General features: G+C 47.0%; 1 protein-coding gene across 7 annotated transcripts in view; it reads right to left on the bottom strand.

Annotated features, from left to right (window-relative positions):
• HDAC4 (histone deacetylase 4) overlaps positions 1-24,738 on the bottom strand; it is a 177,170-nt gene that overhangs the window by 101,867 nt on the left and 50,565 nt on the right. For all 7 annotated transcript variants that reach the window (XM_030276973.4, XM_030276977.4, XM_030276974.4 and 4 more), the window contains exon 3: positions 3,800-3,871. In XM_030276973.4, coding sequence (XP_030132833.1) covers positions 3,800-3,871 — 72 coding nt within the window. The remainder of the gene's footprint in view (positions 1-3,799; positions 3,872-24,738) is intronic.

Raw genomic sequence — 24,738 nt, 5'->3', positions numbered from 1 at the left:
GTGAAACACTCCTTTTATTGTCAGTGCATGGGCTACGGTTTGTCCATTTAGCTCAGTGCTGGAAATTAAAGACAAATATTAATATATCATAAGTACGGCAGGAAATATAACCTTGAGCTGATTGTAACTCTCAAGGCTTTAAGCTGCAGTTTCTCTGCTACCTTGGAATCATGGAATGGTTTGGGTGAGAAGGGACTCAAACCCATCCATTGCCATGGGTAAGAACACCTTCCATTAGCCCAGGCTGCTCCAAGCCTGGCCTTGGATACCTCCAGGGATCCAGAGGCAGCCACAGCTGCTCTGGGAATCTTATCTCACACCAGAGCATCTAAATGGTGGCAAAAGTGTCACACCAAGGCTGACAATAAGAGCTGCAGCTTTTCAATACCCTAATGAGAGAACAGGGTTGAATCTGCTCAGTGTACATTGTAACATCAAAATGATTTTTCCAGAACTCACTTTTGATGATAATTTGCAGGGTTTGGATGGGTTTCTCCTCCATCCTGGGCTTCATGTACATCTCCGTATTATATATCAGGATATTTTTAACACTAAAGGAAAGCCTTTCTGAGGGGTAGCTACTTCTGGGGGACCAACAAAGCCTCACATTTTTCCCTCACAGACAGGGATTAATCTCTGACTGCAAAACCAAGGGACAATATTAGTTCAGAGGCTCGTACAAACCATTTACTCCTACATACATCAACATTATTATTTTTACAAATGACTGTGGAAGTGAGAGTGGATAACCAAATCTAGCATGAGGAAAAAGCAGCAAGGAGCTGAAATCTCCCACTTAATGCTCTGTGTTGGAAGAGACCTCATGCCTTTCCAGCCCCTTTCCACAGTTAGGGACACCTTCCACCATCCCAGGGTGCTCCAAGCCCTGTCCAGCCTGGCCTTGGACACTTCCAGGGATCCAGGGGCTGCCAAAGCTTCTCTGGGAACTTTGTACCAGGGTCTCACCAGGCTCTGATTATAAAAAAAAAACCAAAAAATTAAAAAATTAAGGGAAGCAAGGCTGCTCAATAAAGTTAATTTATTCCTTTTCCTTCCCTGGGCCAAAGGAGCAGCGATCCTCAGGAGCCCAAGGCAGAGCAGGCAGAGGTAACCTATGACAATTCTTGTACCCCAGAGCTGCATCCAGGTTGTTGGGGCTTTGTCTTGGTGTACTTCTTCGAGCACCTCAGAAATTCAGATGCGCCAATTACGGGTGATATGTCTTTGAAAACAGAAAATGTTTCCCTTCCTTCAATTAATCCTTACTTTATACAGAAAATAAGATAGAAATAATTTTCACTGCTGATGACTGAACTCAGTTCTATTCAACCAAATTCAGTTTTAAAAACCATTTCATAAAATTGCTGTAAATATTTCTTGGTTTGGAGTTTAAATGCTCTGCAGGAAGGAGGATTTTTAGAATTTCTCACCATTTCACATTGGAGAAAAACAACTAACAAGGGTCAAACCTCTCCTTCACCTGGTTCGTGGTGAAGAGAAAAACATTTTGGTTTCCTACAAGCACACCGCAGTGATTTTATCTGAAACAGAAATGCAGCATAAAAGCTCATCGATCATTCAAGTTTATTCAACCTTACCCTGGCCAGGGCAGGAGAATGTTTTAAACAAAATATCCCAAGACAAAATCAAGCATTTTTTTTTCCCTGATGCTGTTTTTAACACCATTATTTCAGTCATGCCTGAGACTTGGAACACCACCCAACAGTCCCCCCACAGCTTTTTTTTCCAGAGCAATGCTTGTATTACTTCTCCTTTCTTCTCTCAGAAAGATGTGCAGCAAACTTCTAAAGACAAAAATTACAAAAGCCAGATATGGCAATCCCAGAATGCGTTGAGTGGGAAGGGATCTTCAAGCCCATCCCATTCCACCCCTGCCATGGGCAGGGACACCTCCCACTGTCCCAGGCTGCTCCCAGCCCCAATGTCCAACCTGGCCTTGGGCACTGCCAGGGATCCAGGGGCAGCCACAGCTGCTCTGGGCACCCTGTGCCAGGGCCTGCCTACCCTCCCAGGGAACAATTCCTGCCCAAAATCCCATCCATCCCTGCCCTCTGGCAGTGGGAAGCCATTCCCTGTGTCCTGTCCCTCCATCCCTTGGCCCCAGTCCCTCTCCAGCTCTCCTGGAGCCCCTTTAGGCCCTGGAAGTGGCTCTGAGGTGTCCCTGGAGCTCTCTCTTGTGCAGGTGAGCAGCCACAGCTCTCCAAGCCTGAATTCCATTCCCACAGCTCAATTACTGGGAACCATTTGACAAAGAGGCGGCCTGCCCATCTCTCATCCCACCCACTTCACACCAGCACAGCTCCCCAGGGATCCCTGCCTCATTGTCTACCCAAAAGCACAGAGGTGAGCTGTTAAAAATACCCAAAACTGAGTCCAAACAGCAAGAACTGCCTGCATGGCTCCATCAAACAGCCTCATTTCACCTGGGGAGAAGCAGCCAGAATAGACTCTACCATCAAGTACCCCAAGCTCTCAACCAGCACCAGCCTTTGACCTGAAATACCTCGAAAGGAAACATTAAACTTAACCAGCAAACAAAATCAACACCAAAATAAAGGGATAGAAGATTCAAACCCCATCCCTTTCACAATCCTGGCCGATGATCCACAGAGCCACAAAACCTAACCTGGCTCACGACTGAGGTGGACAGTAAAACCTGTAAGTTGACCTGTGCTACCACAGTGACTTTAAAATGAGAATCCTTCTGAGGGTTATGAAAATAGAACCTCCCTTACCTGACAGATGCATTTGGGAGCATATGGTGGGAGAGGGATTTCTCAGAATCCAAAGCCCAACACCCGTGCCTGGTAAACAAACATCTCTTCCTTTTTCCCCCAATGCAACAATTCTACCTTCTTGAAAGTTTCCTTCCCCAAACAGGCATTCAAGTCCACAAAAATCTAGGTTAGGTCGTAGCCCACTTTTTTTTTCCCCCTCCCAGTGTACCAAAGTTGTTTTGAATAAACTTCATTTACATCTTTCCAACTGGCACTACCAGAAGTGCTCAGATCTTCTGCGAGATCTCATCCTTAATAGAAAAGGGCCTGAGGGCATTTTGGAAGGCAACAGAGAAGGGAAAGTTGGAGGTTTGGAAGATCTGAGCTGCTCCCTGCAGAGTAGATAATGTTTGCTATATCCTATCACCCCTGGTAGAAAAATCTGCTTGCACCAAGGAGAGAGAAGGGGGAAACACAAAAGCCAGCAGCAGATTGTTTCCCACACAATTCCGTGTATTGAGAGTGGAACTTTGGTTTCCATCACTGTAGAGCTCCAGCCCTGAGCTCGAAGAGCCCTCCCAGCTCGGCAAGGAGCAGCCAGGATGAGGAGCAGGAGGCCAAACCCCAGGAGATGCTGTGGCAGGATCATTAGAAGAGGTAGAACAGCAAACAGCCAGAGCCCAGCGTTTGATCAGCCCAGCTTTGGCTCCCTGTTCCTTCTCTCTAATGAGAGCAGCAGCTCCAAAACCTCCTTCTGGGCTGGGAAGGGACTCCTTCAGATGCTGCTTTGCTTTCCTGTCCTCTCCTTTCTAAGGCAAATCAAGCATCTCCCACCAGGCTGGGCTACCCTCAGCCCCCTGCAAGACTCCCAGGGCTGCTGTGCTCCATTCCCAAATCCCACTCTCCCAGCCTGGGAAAGCAGAGGTGTGCAAGTCCTAACAGACTCCGTTCCAGCACTCTGCATTTGCATTCTGCTCTCCTACTCGCAAGCTAGAGCTGCAGAATATTTTCCTGCACACCCCAGAACAGGAATGAGGTTTAATAGGAGGTTTTTTCCTTACCAGAGCTGGGCATGTGGTTCACTCGAGGTGGATTCAACAGCTCAACTGGCTGATCTCTGCCAGAAAGCCCATCTGGAAAGAGGGGGGAAAAAGAAAATAAAATCACATCAACACTTTGGGTAGCTGAACTATTTTTAGCCATTCCAAGCAGAAAAGAAATCAGCAACCAATTATCGATGCAGAGCAGAAACACAAGTAGCACAAATCAATGGAAATGAGAACGTTCCCAGGACAGCTAAAGCAGAAAATAAAGGAGACTCTATCCCAAAATACACTCAGGGTTTCCTGGTCTTTAGTCCACAACTGGTGCTGATCCCAGGCTGAGGAAATAGGCATGTCAGCTCAAAAATCTTACCAGAGAAAACTGTGACTCCTTCCTTGCTGAGCTAAGACAGAGATGCAGCCCCACAGAGCAAAGTTGAGGAATGGCTGGAATATGCCAGGGAGACGTTAAGGAAAACTGACAAATCACTACAGGAGATTAAAATGCAGAGACATGCATAACAAGCCCCATTTTGCATAACTTTAGATTTCAGAAAGGCATTAAAAACATACTTTGTAAATGAGATGCACAAATCCATCTTGCTGAAGCAGTTCCCTATTTAAAATATTTCCAAGATTGTATCTTGCATCCAGGTAGAGTTAAATAGAACAACCAGTGTTGGAGACTGCCACACCTGAGTTTCTAGTCACCCATTCCTCTCCCATAAAAGCCAAAGCAAAAAATACTAAATTATGTTTTCAGTGTAATTACGAACCCTGGGATACAGAAAATTTATCTCAAACCTATGTGTTCCACCTCTGCCAGTCTGTCTCACTTTTCCCCTCCAACTCCTTTCTGTGCTGCAGCTCTGATAGGATCAAGCCAAACCCTGTCTGGAGACATCAAAGAAGCCACCCCATCTCTCTCAGGCAAAGGACAGTGTTAGAAAAATGTTAATATTTGTTTTCTTTTCCCTGCTTTCTCTGTTTTTCTAGAGAGAAAGCACAGCTGGGGACTTCCCCATGCCTTGCCTGGGTGACCTCCAGTGACCATAGCCAGATGGAAGAGGAAGAGCAAACATCACTATTTTATATATAATCGAGCCATCAGGTACTCCAGAGTCAGTGGAGAGCACAGCCCGGGAAAATTCCCAGTTTTCCTGGGGAGCAGAGGATTTTCAGCTTCTCTGGTGGGCAGTTTCAGATAAAGATGTTCCTTCACAGGAGAAGAACCCATGGACAAAAGAGAGCCCCGTAGCAGCACCCAGGTGCTCTGTGAAACAAATCCACGTCAATTTGGGCAATTTTTAAGAATTGTTTAATTCTAAGAAATAAAGTACATTAATTTCTCCACTCATTAAAAAAAAAAAAAAACCCAAACCCACAAACCAATGCTTTGCAATCTTTGTTTCAAAATGAGTATTAGATTAATCAGAGCAGAACATTTAGGAATATCTTTTAAAGCACTGACATCCGAAACACTTAAAGCAAACTGAGCTATCCAAGACCAAGGTTCTGTCTTTGCTGTCCAAATAAAGCTCCAAAATATAAAATAAAATCAAAAACAAAAAATAAAGCTCTAAATCTCTGAGTCCTCCCACAGCACAAGGATGTGGAGCTTCTGGAGCACTGAAAAGAGGTCAAGCCATGCAATCAGGGCTTGACTCGCCTCACAAGCCACAAACCCTGGTTTGAATACTGAGACAGAGCAGACAATCTACAAAATACTCCCCAGCTCTCTGCTGGCCAAATTGGTCCTAAGCTACTAAACAGAATTGGCAAGAAAACATCCTCTCAAATTGGTTCTCTATGAATCAGTCTGATGATTTCCCCAAAACTCTACGACAAAGTGCTCTGTCCACAGAGCCTGGAGGGAAGCAGACACCAGCCTGGCTGATTCATGGCTCGAGTCAGGGAACATTTCGTGTAGCTTAGTTTCCAGATGGGCATTTCTACTCATTAATTAACAAGATGAAGCCATAATTCATTGATGGAAACTTGAACTCCTTTGGTTTTTATCTTAATCTGTTCCAAAGAGTTGTTTAAGTTATTCAGAAAATATAGCCAGGACAGGTTTGGAAGTAGCTGAGTTTGCAGGTTTTAAAGAAGTTGAAAATAGCAAAACAAAGGCAAAATATTTATAAGTTCAATCCAGAATAAATCAGAAACATGACAGATAAAAACCCTCAGAAAAGATGAAGCAGCAAAATGAACAATTTCACAGAACCAGAGAATTGTGAAGATTGGAAAAGACCTCTGAGACTACCTAAGTCCATCTAGAGCAAAACCAAACCAGATGAAGACAAAGAAATACAACTTCTCCACTTAAAAAAGACAAGAAATGAAGATAAATGGAAGGCTGAAACATTCAATGAGGTCTTAAAGGAAATTGCAAGCAGCCTGACTATAATTAACTCTGATGAGCTTAAAAATGCAGGGCAGAACTGGGAACGAAGAGGTTATTTAAATAGTTTTCCATTTATTCAGATCTTTCAACCTGATGTAAATCACCCTGGCCTACCTGAATTCCTGGAGCAAAGCAATGAGCAACTAAAAATTATCTTTAAAGGAAACTCAGAGTAGAGGAGAAGTTCTAGAGGTGTAGAAGTAAAACTTTAGGAGAGAGAGGGAGAAAGACAAGAGCAAGAGGTAGAGAAAATCAGCATTGCTGACTCAGATTTGTCCCTTTGGAGCTTGAAATGCAGAATTAAAGCTAAAAAAAATAAATGGGAGACGCAGTGACAAAGGAGTAAAACCTCCCCACTGTGATAATGATAGAAAAAAGTACATCTAAAAATGGGAAATACCTGGCCAAGCAAGGCCAGAAGAAGGAAAAGCCAAAGGATTTTCCAAAACCAAGCACTCCACATGCAGTGATGATGCAGAGGATCCAAGTTCGCTCCTGTATGTGCCAACAGGGGCACATGCAACGTCATCCCTTGGCAGCTTTGGTGGCCACAGCTTTAGCTTCAACACCTGAAGATGAATTGTGGGCAACCAAGGAGAAACCTCAGAGAGAAGATTTTTAAAAATGAGACACAGGGGCTGCAGAACTTCGTTTTGCCAGCATCAGTCTGTTCTCCACTGAGGGAAGACAACAGAGTGGTCCAGAGATATTTCTCAGGATGAGCAGTTTTCTGCTAACACTGTGAATCTGAGACCACTCCACCAACTTCTGTTTCCTTTGCTCATAAATATTCTGGACAGCACCTCACTGCACAACAGCAATCAGGGGCTTCTGAGCAGGCAGGGAACTCAGAGGGTGGGCAGGCCCTGGCACAGGGTGCCCAGAGAAGCTGTGGCTGCCCCTGGATCCCTGGAAGTGTCCCAGGCCGGGCTGGATGGGGCTTGGAGCCACCTGGGACAGTGGCAGGGGGTGGAATGGGATGAGCTGTGAGGCCCCAGATCATTTTGGGATTCTACGAGCCAGCACAAGCCTCATCCCTTTCCATCAGGCTGCTGACAGAGAGGCCCAGGCTGTAGCACACAAGAGCTCCTGGCTGCTCCTGGCACTGCCCAGCAGTTCTGTGCTGTCTCCGCTACACGTCAGCCCACAGCAATTCCATGGATCTCTCTGAGGCACAGGAACGTGGGGTTTCTTTTCCCCCCTGCTCTCAGTATGCACAGTATAGCAGCTATAAAAAGCACCTTGCATTTTGTACCCGAGCTGGGCCAGGAGAAGGACAACGTGCAAACAGGATTTCTCTGCGTTACTTCCTGGCAGGATCTGGGGAGGGTCCGTGGGTGGCTCTGCTCGAGTGTTTGGCTGAATTTAAAAAACAGATCATGCACTGCCCTTGGAGCCTTGGGATACCAGGCAGCTAAAACAGGCTGGCTGAGGAATAAAAAATCTCCACCCCTGACCATTAAGCACAGGCCACTAGAACATCCTGACTTGCATATCAAGCATGTGTGACAAGTTACAATATTAGTAATGAGAACACTAATTATCATGGATGCGTTATTTATTTGTCTGCTCACTTGAAATTTACAGAGGGGGGGGAAAAATCTTTCAACATTTACAAGAAAGCAATTAGGACAGCAAATGGATTATTTCTCTTTAAACCTATGAGAAAATGCTCAGTGCATATTTCCTCTCTAATTTGTCTGCACTCAAGGATCTATTTTTGGAAGTCTCCCTAGACTGTATTGTAGCACCACATGTACTGTAATGGCATTTTAATTAGCCCAGAGAGCTGGAAGATGCACTCTGCATCCGAAAGAGAGGCAGCCTAACAAAATGAGAGCATCCTTCTCTTCCCTTCTCAGAGATTTACAGCAGCCATCAGGCCAAAATACCAATTATGGCTTCAACTGGAACTGACCATGACTGCTGCAAAGCCCCAGCACCTCACCCGGCCGGTGGAACCTCCTGGAAGCAAACCTGGGGTTTAAGCACTATTTACTCCTACTTTAAAGGTGGATGGTAAAAATAAAAACACTGCAGCCACACAGGGGCAGAACGGGGGACAGGAGGAGGGGAGACAAGTGAAAAAGAGACAGATCTGTCAGAGTTACCAAAACACCCATTTAGATAAAAGTTAATCCAATCCCGTTCATATGGGGTAATTCTTTAATTATTAGGATTATTACAACTACAGCTAACATTGAAGTGAGCCATCTTGCCTTGCCAGTGGGTGACATCATGCATCACCATCACCAGGATGGTCTGATATATATATTTTTTTTTTATTTGCCTTCATTCTTACTCCTTGCTTTGGATGCAGTAGAAAGTAGATCAGGCTGGTGGCTTCCTCAGTTCTGGAAGAGGCTGGCACATGTGGAATAGCAAACCCCCCTCATGCCCTTGACAATCCTGATTGCTCCAGAGACATTCCAGAGTCCAGATGTCAGTGGGGGGTTCCACCAAATCCAGGAGCCCACCCCAGCACCCAGCACCTTGCTAGAGAGAACAAGGATGGGGTTCAAGCTTTCTTTTCCATTAGAATCCACACAAATACCTCAGAAGAATCTGAAAATACCCAGGTGCAATATTTACAAGAGCTCGGTACTGCTCTCCTACCCTGGAGCTTGTAAAGATAAATCCAGCAGGTCACAGTTTGGTTAACATCAAGGTAAAAGCATAACAGGAAAAATTAAAAAAGCTCAAGGCTGGGCTGGATGGAGCTCTGAGCAGCCTGATCTACTGAGTGGCACCCTGGCCATGGCAGAGGCTTGGAACTGTATGGTCTTGAAGGTCTCTTCCAACCCAAACCCTCCTGGGACTCTAATGCTCAGCAGCTGTTAACACAAAAATCAACATTTAATTTATTACTAGGAAGTTATCCTAGAAGCCAAAATACCTAAGAAGCATTTAAACAGGAAGCTGTGGTCCTCAAGGTGTTGACAGACTGATATCCAAATGACAAGACACCACTTCTCAAATGCTAAACCCTGGAAGTATTGTGTTCCACTTCCTATGCCATTATTTTCCTTAATTCTTTGCAGTGGGAGGATAAAGCAACTCCTCCTAAACATGACAATCTTCAGCCTCCTCAGCAGACTCTGCTGACTTCATCCACACAAAACTGAGGAGATGTGTCACTTTGGAAATCCACAGGAATAAAATAATGCTTTACATGCAAATGCAAGTGAGCAGAGGCTCAGAGTAACCCATCCTCTCCATCAAAGAGGTTAATGTTCCCTGGCATAATTACAGCAAGAAGGAGGAGCTGCCCATTCCAGGAGGTTTGCTTCCCTTCCACTTCAGGCAAGGAAAGCCAGAAGCCCCCACAGCCAGCCTTTCCACTGCCCTCAACAAAGAATGCAGGGAAGGAAAAATAAAACACCTTAAAGGAAGAGAATGTATGTAACATTTTTTATACCTATTTTTTCTTCCAAGTGAAAAAAACCCCACGTATTTAATGCTGGTTTTCATTCCATTTTACTGCAGCTGGTTTTGAAATCAGCTCATTTGGTCCATAGGAAGTAACTATGGGAAGCCAAGTAAATTAGGGCTAAGCTCAAGCACACACCTAAAGTCACAACACGCAGATCACCTCGGGCACCTTGGACACCGAGGAGAGAGGGAAACCCACGGAATGCACCTGCTTCCAGCCAGCAGCCCACACGCACCTGGCAAACAGCTCCCACAGCAGCGTGCGGGCCCACGGAGCAGCGGCGTGTCCTGACCATTCCCGGAGGGCAGGAGCTGCAGTCCCAGAGCAGAGGGGCAGCCCCAGCCCATCTGGCCTCTCCAGCGTCTGTCGGGAAAGGCTGAGCTCTGGTTTCCCCCGGCAGGCACCCCCCCAGAGTGACATTCCCAGGCACGGGGCTGTGTCCCAGACCGGGCTCTATTTCAGGCTCTCCTGTGGCTGATGACAGAATGTCTCTGCAGGTGGCCACCCAACACCTCCACCTGTCCAGAGCAGAGCAAAACCCAACACACAGCTCAGGGCTCCCCGGGGCACTGCAGGATTCAAGGGGGGATCTGCAGGATCCACCGTGTCCTGATGTTCCATCAGCCCCAGGTGAGGCGCTGCCTGCAGGATCAGCCTGGCACTTTGCACAGCACGTCCCCCTTATCCCAGCCTTACCCCATAGAGAGCCACCAGGATCAACACCAGGCAGCAGGAAAAACACCTCTGTCTACCTGTTCCTGGCACAATTTCCTTATCACAAGGGCTGGAGCCCCTCTGCTCTGAAACCAGTCTGCGAGAGGTGGGGAAGAGAAGAGAAGGCTCCAGAGAGAGCTCAGAGCTCTTTCCAGGGCCTGAAGGGCTCCAGGAGAGCTGGAGAGGGACTGGGGCCAAAGCCCTGGAGGGACAGGACACAGGGAATGGCTTCCCACTGCCAGAGGGCAGGGATGGATGGGATATTGGGAACTGGGAATTGTTCCCTGGGAGGGTGGGCAGGCCCTGGCACAGGGTGCCCAGAGCAGCTGTGGCTGCCCCTGGATCCCTGGCAGTGTCCACGGCCAGGTTGGACACTGGGGCTTGGAACAGCCTGAGACAGTGGGAGGTGTCCCTGGTGGAATGGGACTGGATGAGCTTTAAGGTCTCTTCCCACCCACACCCCTCTGGGATTCTATGATTCCATAATACCTGCCATTTTCCACCAGCTTTAGATTGTCTGTATATATCATCTTCATGTCAATTATGTACAGATTTCTAAAATTTGGACTTCAGATATTTTTAAATCCTGGATTAAAAAAAAAAAAAGAAAAAAAAAACAACAAAAAAAAACAGACTCCCATTTCAAAGCATCTAAAAGTAGATTCCACTTTCGCAGACTTGGTGGAACAGCAATTTTCCCACTTGCAACGAAGGAGCCGAGACTCCACTGTTCATGACTATAAATATATTCATAGATATTTTCCCTGGCACAAAGCACTTCAATTTTAAAGGCAAGAGATTCATCAACTCTTCTGGAGAGCTTCATCCTTTTGCTGCTTTGATTCTGTCAGTGAGCACACGCTCCTGGCAGGAGTGGAGGAGGGCACAATCTGCCACCATCTGCAGGGTGCAATCCATCTGAAAAGGTGACTGTCCTCAAGAAATTAGCATAGTCCAAGCATTTAACTTCACTCTGGAATATTATGTTCAACCAACAGGCTCCTTCCACAGCCATTCTGCAAAATGTTCCTGTTCCCTGTGTGGTGCTGGGTTCTTTTGGATTTAAGTTGTAACGGAGCCTTTTAACAGAAGCGGATAAAATTTTCCATCCTTCTTGGGAGGCAAACAGGATAAAAGCAGGATTCCACCCTCCCAGTTAAATGCTTCTCCAGGAGATCAGTGTTATCAAAGTGAGGTGTTTAATCTGCTGAGACAGGTCCTGTGAACTTCAGCACAGTAAAAAAAGCCAACTCCCCAGGACTCCCTCAGCATTCAGCAGGAGAGGTGCTGCTGGCACCCAGCCACTCCCCAATCACCCACTATTCAGAACACTCGGATCCCCATTGGAGAGCCACAAATCCACAGACAGAATGCCCCTTTGATCCAAATGTTCCAGCAGGTTTTACAAACTGATTGCTGATACAAGAATGAAGTGAGGGGTGGGGGGGGAAGCACCTTGAAATTATCTGCAATTGTCAGCAGTGGGAGAGAGGTGAAGCACATTTTCAAGGCAGGAGAGAAGGTTCAGTAGCCTGCTTAATTCTCCCTTCTCTCTGGATGAATAAACTGTCAGGAAGAAATCCAGCTGAAAGATACCTGGCTCTTCCACAGCTTCAAACAAGGCTCCAGCTCCTGCCCACATGCTCACAGGACATGATATTCAAGCTAATGAGATGCCATGGGAAGAAAAGGCTCCCTCCTGGAAGGAGGGAATAAACTGTATGTGATAGGAAGCAAAGAGCATGGATTGCCTTTCAGCCCCACGCTTGGCTAGCACACGAGCTAAATAAGGCTGTGCCACACAAGTGATGATTCTGGGGAGGCTTAGGATGGATCTCAGGAAAAGGTTCTTCCCCCAGAGGGTGGTGCGCACTGCCCAGGCTCCCTAGGGAATGGGGCAGAGGCTGCCAGAGCTCCAGGAGTGTTTGAACACCACTCCCAGGGATGCCCAGGGTGGGACTGTTGGTGTATGTGGGGTTGGATTTTGTGATCCTTGTAGGTCCCTTCCAGCTCTGGCGATTCCATGATTCCATGAACTACTTCAAATGCAGGTTGCATCCAAAGGTTCTGATCCCTTCCAGTGCAGAAAAGGGACATGAGGACACTTAATCAGCAACCCACTACACTCATGTTAACCCAGGAAAAATTCCTGTGTGCAGCAGAGACTGCAGGGAGAACTGAGGCAAAGGAAACTGAGGCTTGGAGCCCTCCCTGGACACTGCTGGCAATGGGAGCCATCCAGGATTTCAGGTCTAAGCAGATGCCTTCTGGCCTTGGGAACTGCCTGAGCACGTGGCAGAATTGGAAAGAGTAGAGGGGAAAAAAAAAGGGGGGGATTTTTCACTGAGGAAAATAAATATGGAGACATGGAAACAGGATGGTCAGCAAACAGCAAACAGATCAGCCCTTTGGTTTGATGGAGCAGTGGCTGTCAGGCTCCAAAGGCTTACAGCCCCAACCTTTCCCAGAGCTCCATGGCCCCTTCTCCTACACCCACCATCTTTCAGGATGGAAAACTCATCTTCACATACAATATCATATCCAAGCCTGTAACAGTATAACATCTCTGGCTCATCAGGGTAAAATCCTTTTGTCCAATGTTTTAAGGATCACAAACCAGCTGATCATGCTTATGAGCAGCCTGCAAGTCACCCCACACCTGCTGGAGACAACAATGACATGTTTGAGTGCTACCCTCATTCTCAAAAAGGGAGGAGGACAAGTTTTCTCCTTGCTTTGCTCAGATTTCAAGCAGGTGCACATAAAAAATGGGTAAGTTTGTGCACAAAGTTTGGACCAAAAATTACTGGTACCCAGAAATCAAAATCCTGTCCCAGCATATTAATTCAGGGTGCTCAAAACAAAACTGAAGATAGTGCTTGGTCAAAATCAAAATCATCAGTGCAACAATCCTGGAAGTAGACAAACAAACAGCAATTAAACTGATCATGCAGTTAAAACCTGTCATGTCCAGAGTGACCATATTCCAAACTTCACCATTGGCTCTTCAGCCTCAAAAGAAACAAACCCCCCAAAAATTCCAAGCACCAAGGGTTACTTTTAACTAAAGATAAGAATGTGAAGTCATTCATCAAAAAGACTGTTTTAATGTAAAATATGCAAACAAAGTATTTCTGTGGAAATTACTGCCCTTAAACTAGAGCCATGAAACAGATGAACACTTTCTACAGAGAACTCTGGATGGAGACCATCAAATCCCAACTCAGAGGACAGCTCCCAGCACCCACCCTCAGCACCTCCTTTGATTCATCCTGGTGATGGAAAGCAGCAGAAAGCTCCAACAGAGGAAAATCTCACTACTGCCACCAGAACGGCATAATCCACAACTCCCTCGCGCTCAAAAATTCCCTTTATTCTGGTTCTATGGCACATAAGGGGTTCACACAAGCTGAAATGCTCCCACAATGCATAATGGGTTTTCCTTACCACAATGGATCATTATTCCATGGCGATCTAATATAGTAATAGTAGATAATACCAGTAATAGGGATTTGCTTTAGTAAAAGCATTTTAAATTGCATTAAACACAGTAACATGAGAACGGCATATTCTAAAAATGGGTATTTCTAATTCCTGGTGTGTATAGGAGCAACTTCTGTTAGCAAGCTAAGGAGAAGCGAGTTTGTCTTAACACAAGGCCAATGCAAAATCATGGGACTTGCACAAAAGGTTGGCAAGGCCCTCCAGATCATTGAGTCCAGCCATCAACTCAGCACCACTGCTAAACCTCACCCCAGAGTGTGGCCTCAGCGCTGGACTTTATTTTCAAAATAATGTGACAAAGAGGAAAAAATAAACTAAAAAGCATTTTAATGAGTGTTGTCTGTTCCTTTAGGGCACAGAACTTTTACCTCCAAGGTACAGCCTTCACAGGGGGCTAAACAGCACCAAACCACCTCATGAGTTGCACTTCCATAAGTGGATTGCTCCAGGTCTGTCTGGAGGCAGACTTCATAGGGAATCAGGAATCTCAACACCCAGGGGACCTCTGAGTCCCTGAGGATCTCTCTGAGGGAGAAATCAGCATGATGAAATACTTTTTGTGTGTTACAAAAAGACACAGATGTTCTAAAAAGTACTTGGCAGAGGTCTCCAGATGCAATTGCGAGTTAGGTGGTTTGGGCTGGAAGGGACATTAAAGCTCATCCAGTTCCAACCTCCCAGGGTTGGAACCCTGGATTGGGCAGGGACACCTTCCACTAGCCCAGGTTGCTCCAGATCATTTGAACTCATTTCTGTGTCATTATGTTGGGTTTTGCTACATCACTTCAATAGAAAAGTGTAAATTCAGACACTTACTCATTAAGGCACCATTTACTCAGAAATAGTCAGGCAAAAAAAGGGATCATTTTGGGGTTTGTTTTCAGAGCTTTTTTCTTAATCTGGAGTTATTTCTCTCCCATTTCTCGCCTTAAATGTTTTAAATGTTGCCTTCCATAGCCTTTCAAATCTAGCTGACACCTCCGAGAAATCCATCAGAATTCCTTTCAAGCTTCTGCAGCCAAGAGGTCCCTGCTTATCACGGGAGGGGGAAAACATTGAAAATATGATCAGCAAATAGAGGAGTGGGCTCCACAAAATAAACCAGAATGAGCTGGACCTAGAGAAAAGGAGGCTTAGTTTTCTCATTCCCTAGAACCAGTGCACATTTGTGAGCCTGAACGTATTATCCGATCTGGATGTTATCTAAAATAAGAAACCACAGTGACTACAAATTTGTTAAATAGCAAATATCTCCATTAGTTTTGGCTTCATCCTCCAGTGTTTTACACCAACAGCTAATTCTGGTTTGCCTTCCTCCAGCCACTGATGGAGAATCCATCCTCTGCCTTTTGCTGGCTGGAGGCACTGCCATGCTGACATTCCCATCAAGCCAGCAGCGCCAATCAATGGCCTCCCCAAAAAAATAAATTCTGGCCCACATTTCAATCCCCCACCCAACACCCAGCCAGCAGGAATTGTTCATCCTTTGCGCACCACGAGCAAAGGAGCAGCTGAAAACACTTGACATTTGTCAATGCAGATAAGATGCCCTCAGCACTGGGTACGGGTGCTCACTCCTGGTATCGGAAATGCATCGAGGCAGAACTGGTCCCAGCATTGCTGTAGCTCTGTACAAGGACTCATCCAATCCAAAGCCTTTCACAGAGACAGAGAACATCTTGAAAGAAATCCACAAGGACCATGGAGTCCAACCCCTGGCCCTGCACAGACAGCTCAACAACCCCACCCTGTTCATCCCTGGGAGAGTTGTTCAAATCCTCCTGGAGCTCTGCAGCCTTGGGGCTGTGACCATTCCCTGAGGAGCCTGAGCAGTGCCCAGCACCCGCTCGGGGAAGAACCTTTTCCTCATATCCAGCCTCACCCTGTGATTTGATCCCTCTCTGCTGCACATTAAGAAGCCATCGAGCAACACAAGTAAATCCTCACTGCTTTCCCTCAAACTCCTCCTCGATACCAAAGGCATGTCCTTGGACAAGCTTTTTTGAGCATCTTGTTCTCAAGCCAGTTTAAAATTCACTGTACCCCTGCATCGCTGTCATCCTCTACTCCTGTCTCTGGCATACATGAGGTTTGACCTTTTCAGATTTACATTTACAGCGTTCACAATCCTTGTGAGCTTTGCTACAGATAGGGAAAAAAACAAGTTGAGAGGAATTTCTGGAATGGTGACTGGGCTGCTGCTGTTTCCTAAGGCAAAACACACACTGCTTCTATTCTAGCTTCCTAATACCCTGGTAAACAAGAGAAAATTGATTGACAAAGGAACTCTAACTAGCTGGAATATTCTGAAAGATGGAAAACAGACTTCCAAGGCTGCCCACACAAGTGAAGAAGCTTCAGCAGTCACTGTTCAAGGGTAGCACAAACAATGCTCCAAATGAAGAATACAGCAGGGAAAAAAATGCAGCCCAGCAGCTGGATTTCCAACTGAAGGAAGGAAAGCCAGACACTTCCAAAAGTGTCCCATCACATATCCAGCTTCACACTTCTCCCTTTGCTTCGTGCTGCAGATGCCGTGCTTGTTTTCCTGGTATCCTTGATTTATGTGGATCCCTTCCACCCAGCTGTCTCAGCACCACACAGAGCCTCAGTGTGTTCCCAGGCTGAGGGAACCCCAGCCTGGAGCAGATCTTCCTCTCCCATCCAGCCTCCAGAGGGAGGCAGGCATGCTTTTCCTAACACATCCACCACTTACAAAACACACCCAAACCCCAAAGCTCTGGATTTTAACAAGGCTTGGAGTGAAAGGACACAGGGAATGGCTTCCCACTGCCAGAGGGCAGGGATGGATGGGATTTTGGGAAGGAATTCTTCCCTGGGAGGGTGGGCAGGCCCTGGCACAGGGTGCCCAGAGCAGCTGGGGCTGCCTCTGGATCTCTGGCAGTGTCCAAGGCCAGGCTGGACACTGGGGCTGGGAGCAACCTGGGACAGTGGAAGGTGGTGGAACTGGGTGAGTTTTAAGGTCCCTCCCAGCCCAAACCATTCCATGATTTGTCAGCGCTCCCATCCTGTGAGGCCACGAGAGCAGAAACAGGCTCTTGGATAAGGACATCCAGCTGATATCCAGCAATGATCCTCCTCAGACATTTGTATTCCTGGGCTTGGCTTGTGAAGGTACCACAAACTTTGTCTTCCTCAGCCCCAAATGCCCTTCAGTGCCACAGAACACCCGTGCCTAAATTACCCCTTTTGATGTGTCTCATTTATTAACATGGAAAATAACAGGCACAAAGAGGAAAGGCTGAGTTCAAGGAATGGCAGCATTCCCCAAGTCACTTTTCCAGACCTCCTACCCCAGACTTGCCATCCTGCCAGTCACTGGTCTCCCACCAAATCATGGAATCATTAAAGCTGGAAAAAACCTCTAAGACCAAACCCAACCATTGCCCAGCACTGCCAACTCCACCACTAAACCACGTCCCCAAGTGCCACATGCACAGTCTGGAATAACTTTGCCTCAAAACAAATTCATCTGCCATTTATAATGAATGGGTGAGATCCATAATATTTTATATTTAATCGCCTTTTGATATTTCCAGCACAAGACACCAATGTATTTGTATAACAGTGTTATAGATCAGAAGCATCTGCCTCTGCTTTTAGCAATTTTATTTCCTAGAATACTCCTGCTATGCACACTCCATCTGTCTTGTCCACCATCAATAAAATCCATTGATCAGTGTCGGCCACCAAAACCTAGAAAAATTTAAAGAGAGGATAAGGAATTGAGAGCTGACTGCAAAGGAGGCAGGTCCCAGGGCAGAGGATGTGGAATTACTGTGAGAAGGGAGATAGGCAGCACAAATTTTAGGAAAGGTGAAATAAAGTAAGAAAATAGGACACAGCTAGTTAAAACAATACCTTCCAAGTCCCGCTTGGGGGTAAGAGCTGGGTTTCAGCTTTGCTTGGGAAGCTCTGCCTGTGAAAGGGAGACTTCACAGTACTACCCATAGGCTTTTGAGCAAAGCAGCCAAAGAAGAGCCATCAGCAGAGCTTTGTCCCACCAGAGGCAGGATAACCCATGGACTGGCTGCTCCTTCTCTCCTTCCAAAATCCAAAACAGGCATGGGGCTTTCTCCAGCAGCTTGGGACATGCTGTGCACACAGTTCTCTCAGTTCGTGTGCCATGTCCTGAAAAAACACAGCAGGAAGCAGAAGCAGAACACCTTGAAGTCTTGAAAGGATGGCTGATTTTTTCACCCCAAGAAATCAAAAACTGTAGTGTGCCAAGAAGACAACAAACTATCAACAGGTTGCCAGGTTATTGTACTGCTTCTTAAATTGTGATTGCCACCACAAACTCCATCATCTGGGGCTAAGTGGAGCTCCAAAGACATGTGTGGGATTAGAGATTAGTTTAGGCAGTTTGAGTTATTCCCTCCACGCTTGGAAGGAGATGTAGAAGAGAGGGGAGTTTTGAGGGCTTTTCTCAGTTTCTATGATGTCCTCCAGCCTGGTCTCTCCTTGATTCACTTCATTCCTACTCAGAAAAACCTCTGGCTGTTCATGGGCAGGATGGACTTCACAGGACATGAAGCTGTGACTGCACAGGCAGATCCAAGGCCACAAGTGCCGGAGACACCAGCCCTGCACTGTGCCTTAGCTAATGGGGGAAAGGCAGAGCAAAAAAGGCACCAGGATGGGGACACAGAAATGTGGATTTTCAGAACAGACCCCAAACCATGCCCCCAAGTGCCACATCCACACACCTTGTCACTTCCAGGCATGGTGACTCCACCACTGCCCTGGGAAACCTGGTCCAACGCCTGATCAGGGAAGAAATTGCTCCCAATATCCAATATCCTAAACCTTCCCAGGCCCAGCCTGAGGCCGTTCCCTCTCCTGCTGTCCCTGTTCCCTGGAGCAGAGCCCGATCCCCCTGGCTGTCCCCTCCTGTCAGGAGTTGTGCAGAGCCACCGGGGCCCCCCTGAGCCCCCTTTTCTCCAGGCTGAGCCCCTTCCCAGCTCCCTCAGCCTCTCCTGGGGCTCCAGCCCCTTCCCAGCTCCGTCCCCTGCCCCGGAATCACGCCAACCCCTCAGTGTCCCTCTTGTCATGAGGGGTTCAGAAGTGACCCCAGGATTCCAGTGTGGCTCCCAGGGAGGGAGAGCTGAGCTAGCTCCCACCTGGGGCAGCACTTTAGGCCAGGTTCCCTAAACACACATCAAAAACCATGAATAAAACCACACGAGGCAAAGCTAGTTTTACTCTGTGGACACCATTAGAAACACAGCCTGGTGGGTTTTATTCTGCATGCACAAAATAATAATCTCTCCTCAGAAGTAGATGCTCTGTGTAAAAACGACCACAAAGGAATTTGAACATGAAGTTTGGAAACACACAAATCAAACAAATCCAAGTGGCTCTTGTTTGCCCACAGTTTAGGGACCTTCACACTTAAGGAGACACAGCTCCAGTGTGGAGCTGGTGTTCCACCCCCTGCCATGGGCAGGGACACCTCCCACTATCCCAGGGTGCTCCAAGCCCCATCCAAATGACCTTGGACATTGCAGGAATCCAGGGGCAGCCACAGCTTCTCTGGGCAGCCTGTGCCAGAGCCTCCCCACCCTCTCAGGGAAGCATTTCTCCCCAGTATCTCATCAACACCTGCCCTCCTTCAGCTTAAGGCCAATCCTCCTCATCCCATCATGCCATGGCTTTGTGAAAAGTCCCTCTCCGGCTTTCTTGTCAGAAGCCTTCCCTTTCCCATCTTGCTCCTGCATCTCATTTCTGCCTCTGCCATAACGTTTTGATTGAAGCAAAACACCTGTGCCTGCAGACCAGCAAAAGGATTAATTAAAACAAAATAATAATAAACAACCCCTCTGCACATCTAATACAATCTAATACAAAATAAAACCCATCTTTTGAAGTACCAGGAAGAAGTCAGTCAAAGCTGAGTTTATATTTCCAAAGGACAAAAAGTCTTTACACAGATTGTCAGAAATAAACCATTGTCGTTTCAAGTCAAAATCCCAGCTGGAAATTCTAGTCATACATACCTTATCCAGAGTTCAAGGAGCATTTGGGAAACCACAGGTTGGGATTGCTGGGGTGTCCTGTGAAGGGCCGGGAGCTGGACTGGATGATCCTTGAGGCTCCTTCCAACTCAGGAAATCCTGAGATTTTATCATTCAATTTTTCACCAGTTTTTGTCTGTCTAATCCCTGGGAAGAGCAAGGAGCCAGACTCCAGCCTGCCCGCCAAGAGCACTCCAGCAGCTCTGCTGCCAAAGGGTAAAATGCTTCTTGAAGCATCTGCAGTTCTCAAATAAAAGGGAACATCACTCACTAAACCAGCATAAAACAGAAGGTCCTGCCCTATGGATTCTCTATTAATATTGACATGTTGGAGCTCACAAGTAGCACTTAGAAGAGTGAAAGAACAAAAACACGAAGACTTTTTGTTGTGAAGAGCTTAAAAAAGTTGAGGAGCAAATCAAGGACCCAGAAAATGGTGAAAAAATCCAGAAACATCCTCAAAAAACTTCCAAGTGTAGTCCTAAATTCGAGAATGAGCACATCCCAGAGTATTTAACAATTTCCACTTAAGTCAAGCTAATAGAAAAATTGAACTTTAATTTCCACTGAATTACTGCCAAAAGCTTTCCTTTGGTTGAGGATGGAAAAAGCATTCCCTCTCCTGCTTTTTCGGCTTGTTCAGTTCACGATATACAGCAAGGAAAGGAGAGTTTCACAGGGACACAGTGACAGGACAAGGGAGAATGGCCTTAACCTGAAGGAGGGCAGGGATGGATGGGATATTGGGCACGAATTGTTCCCTGGGAGGGTGGGCAGGCCCTGGCACAGGGTGCCCAGAGCAGCTGTGGCTGTCCCTGGATCCCTGGCAGTGTCCAAGGCCAGGTTGGACATTGGAGCTTGGAGCAACCTGGGATGGTGGAAGGTGTCCCTACCTTTTTGTGCAGGCTGCCCTCTCCCTCACTCCTGAGCCTTAACTGCAGCCATCTCCAATTTCAAAATGCAGCTGTTCATAAATCAAAGGTTGGCAGGTCCTTCAAAACAATCCAGTCCCTGCAGCTGTGACTGCTGAGCTCTGGTAACATCTGGGCAGGGGAGCAGCAGCATCAGTCTGGGCAGGTCCCCAGCTCCCCTCAGGCCTTAGGCTGTGTTCCTGAGGCTTGGCTAGCCTGGAAAGCAGCATTTGATGGCCAAGGATTCACAAAAACACTGGGGCGTTAAGCAGCCACTCGTCCTGCATGACAAGGTGAGTCAGAAGATGCTAGAAATCCACTGGGGTGCTTCATAAAGCATTTAGAACTTGTTAAAAAAACCCACAAACCCAAGCAGAACTTCTGCCCTAGGGATCCACCTGACTCCAGAGGGCTTTCCTGTCCTGTCTCCCACCTCAGCCAGGCTGAGGAAGGGCAGCTCCCTGAGGGGCTCCTAAACACCTCTGACACACCTTTAAACAGGGACAAGGACCAGTACAAAATTCCAGAGAAAAGACCTATTTGATAAAGTCATACAATCAAAAAAAAGTCCTCTATGATGATTGAATCAAACTGTTCCCTCAGCACTGCCAAGGCCACCACTAAATCATGTCTCCAGGTGCCACATCCACTTGTCTTTTGAATCTCTCCAGGGATGGAGACTCCATCACTGCCCTGTGGACAGCCTGTGCCAGGGACTGCCTCCAAGGAGTAAAACCAGCTGGGAACAAGATCCCCAAGTGTGGAGAATGAGGCAGGCAGGCCTGTGAGTGTTCATTTCCATGGGGAAACTCTGAGGTTGTCCAAAATCTGCCAAAATTAACGACCGGAGAGTCCAGAGCAGGAAAAGATGGGTGGAGGGGGAAAACCCTGCATGCTCTTGAGTGTTTTATCAACATTTATTGATTTATTTTAAAAGCTGGGTGGAACATGGGGAAATTAATAGACCACCACATGCCCATGTACTGCATCTGCTACAGCGATTTATTCTTATAGTTCTTTTATTACCTTCTTAGGGAACTGAATGAGAGAAGGATCAGCATCCTGACACTTGGAAAATAGCTCATTTTCACAACTGTCAGCGGGAAAGCAGGAATTAATCCTCTAATTTCAGCCTGAAAAATAGTGAGAGCAAGCCCAATTAACAAAATAAAAATAAAAATTGTTTCTCTGTTTGTAAGAGGAGGGGGGGGAAAGTGCTTGGAAGAGCAGTGGCCTTATTATGCTGGCAAGGCTACAGCCCATGAGATCAATGTTTTGATGAGCACAAGAATTTGTGCCAGAGGGGGACGGGAAGCAGGAGAAGCGACTTCAATGGGCTGAAAGCACAGAGAATGGAAGAGGCAGGGAAGTGGTTTGGGAATGAACTGGGTCAGGGGTGTGTTTAGGACAAGGGAGAGCAGGGAAATGCCTGGACAGGGACATGGGAGCAGGGCAGGACCTCAGCTACCAGCCCTGAAAGCTGGGACGAAAGAGGACAAGAGGCAATGTGGTCACACTCACTTACAAGTGAAAGAGGCTACTTAGAAGTGGAAAAGAAAGGAGAAGGATTTCCAGTGTTCTTTGCACACCATAAGAGAAGTACCATCTGCCCTCACCAGGCAGGCTCAAAGCGAACCCACAAAACCTCAGCCAGCTCCCAGAAACAGCTCTGTATCCAGCTTGGAGACCTCTCTAAGGTACCAGAGATTTGAAGTGAAGAGCAGATAAGACTCCTGTGGGGTTTGGCTGTTTTTCAGGGTTTTTAGTGCCTGTCCAAAAGCCTTCCTGCACAGCAGCAGCATCAAGTCGTGTCCCATCCCAGGGCTGAGTTTGCCAATGGGATTTATTTCTGGGTTTGCAATCCCCCTGAAGCTGGGAGGTGCATTTCGGTGCTGCCTTTGCCTGGCTCGTGATCCCATGGCAGTCACAGTTTCTAGGTCAGAAAGAAGATTCTGTAACAGTCACAGAATTTATTGAGTTGGAAGACACCTGTAGGGATCATCCAGTACCCTGGCACCCGACCCTTAACAGGACAACCCCAAGAATCCCACTTTGTGCCTGAGAGGGTTGTCCTGGAGAAATTTTAATTTGATTGAAATTCCTATTAAGAAAAAAACAAGAAACTGAAACCCACAAGTAATGAAATGCAAAGATAAACCTGCATACCTTCACACAAAAACACTCATCACAGCAACCTTGGGCAGAAGCCCTATGCTTCCACACCGAGACCTCCCAGATCAGCCTCTGGAAGACAAACCCAAATCTGTGCATTCCAAGATGAATTTATACACCCAGCTGTAGGAATGTGCCCCCTGTTGGCAGAGTGACCAAATTATCCTTTGTCGGCTTAAAAATGAAAAAAGCCTAGAAGTTTCCCTCCTCAATTTGGTAAAAAGAAAGTTCATAGAACCTTGGGGACCTCACCTCAGACCTGGGGCTGCCAATTGTACAGAGGCCAAAAGGTCCTGCCAAGGTAATTCACTAGAAAAAGAAGAGAACAAAGGAAGTAAATCGCTTTTGTGGAGTGTTTTAGCAGGAGCAAGAACCTCTTGCCCCTGGCTGGGGTTTTTCTTTGTAAGAGCTTTGTTATTTTGCCTTTTATTAACTTTTTCCTTTTCTGTTTCAGAAGCCATCCTGCTAATTTTATGCCATTCGAGGCAGCTGAGCTATCTGGGGTGTGATGGGTTCTCTGAGAGCTGGTAAGAGCTGGCTCAAGGAGAAACCCATCAGAGGGCTGGAAGGGAAAGAACAGCCAGTGCCCAGCTCTCCCCTGAAACACAGGCGCTGCCCCGGGCTGGTGCTGCACAGGAACAAAGGCACCCTTAGGTGCGGTTTGACTGAGCAGGGCAGGAGCTGAGGGCGATCCAGGGCTGTCAGCACAGCGCTCCATCAAACCAGCACGGCCCGACTCCCGGTGTGTCCGACACCGCTCAGCACTGCGCGGCCGCGCTCAAACCAGCTCCTCCACACAAGGGACGGGTTATTCCCCCTCTTCGGCAGTCTGCATTTTCCCAGCTTGTAATAAATCTTCCGACACAAATGCGCAGTTAGCAGCTCGCTGTACCTCTCTCTCCCCACAGCTCAGCGGGGAGGATTAGTGCATGGAATAAAGCAAAGGCATAATCCCGGCGGAGCTCATGGAGAACCTGTGGCTGCACCCCAGCCGGACGTGCTCTGACCTCTCCATGCCCAACTCCAGCCTACTCCCTCTCTCTCCACACAGTAGAGATACTTCCCCTCCTCTTTTGCTACCCCCTGAGGGCCAGGCTGGCTTGGGGCTGGGACAAAAGAGTTTTCCCCCATTTCATAAGGCGGCCTTCAGAAAGAGCCCCAAACTGCAGCTCTTGTGCTGACCCTCAGCTGGTCCCACTTTCCTTGCACTTCAAGAAGCACTGCACAGGGTAGCCAAGGGTGTGGATAAAACTGGGATGACAGAATGGGTCAGGCTGGAAAGCAGGATCATCCTGGAGCACATGGCACAAGGATCGTTCCATACTCTGTGAATCTCAGTCCAACTTACCTAAAAGATTTACAAATTCAAGAGAAACGGCACAGATCGCAAACACCTAGTTCTCCTAGCTGGAAAAGAGTGGGAACTGGGGAAAGAGCTGTTGGGCCACGGGAGGGTCCCTGCCAGCAGCAGCAGGCTGGTACTATGCTGCTGCAGCTCTCGCACCACACACAAAGAGAGCAAACAAACTTCTACCATAATTAACTCATGAAAATTACACCATTACATTCCTGCAAATAATTAGGAGACAAAAGAGAATGTACAAAGACCCTGCCAACACCACAAAATAAACTGAAGACATTGTTTCATACTAATTTTCTCATAAACCATTTCAAGACAAACGTGACTGTAGGTACGAAATAACATCCATGACTTCTGAGGTCACTCATCAATCCAAGGAACACCTTGGGGTAGAAAAGTGGATTTCAGTGGATTAGGG

This window comes from Taeniopygia guttata, chromosome 7, assembly GCF_048771995.1.
Source record: "Taeniopygia guttata chromosome 7, bTaeGut7.mat, whole genome shotgun sequence".
Taxonomy (NCBI): domain Eukaryota; kingdom Metazoa; phylum Chordata; class Aves; order Passeriformes; family Estrildidae; genus Taeniopygia; species Taeniopygia guttata.
The sequence above is the reverse complement of the archived record's forward strand: the minus strand, read 5'-3'. Positions and strand labels throughout refer to the sequence as shown.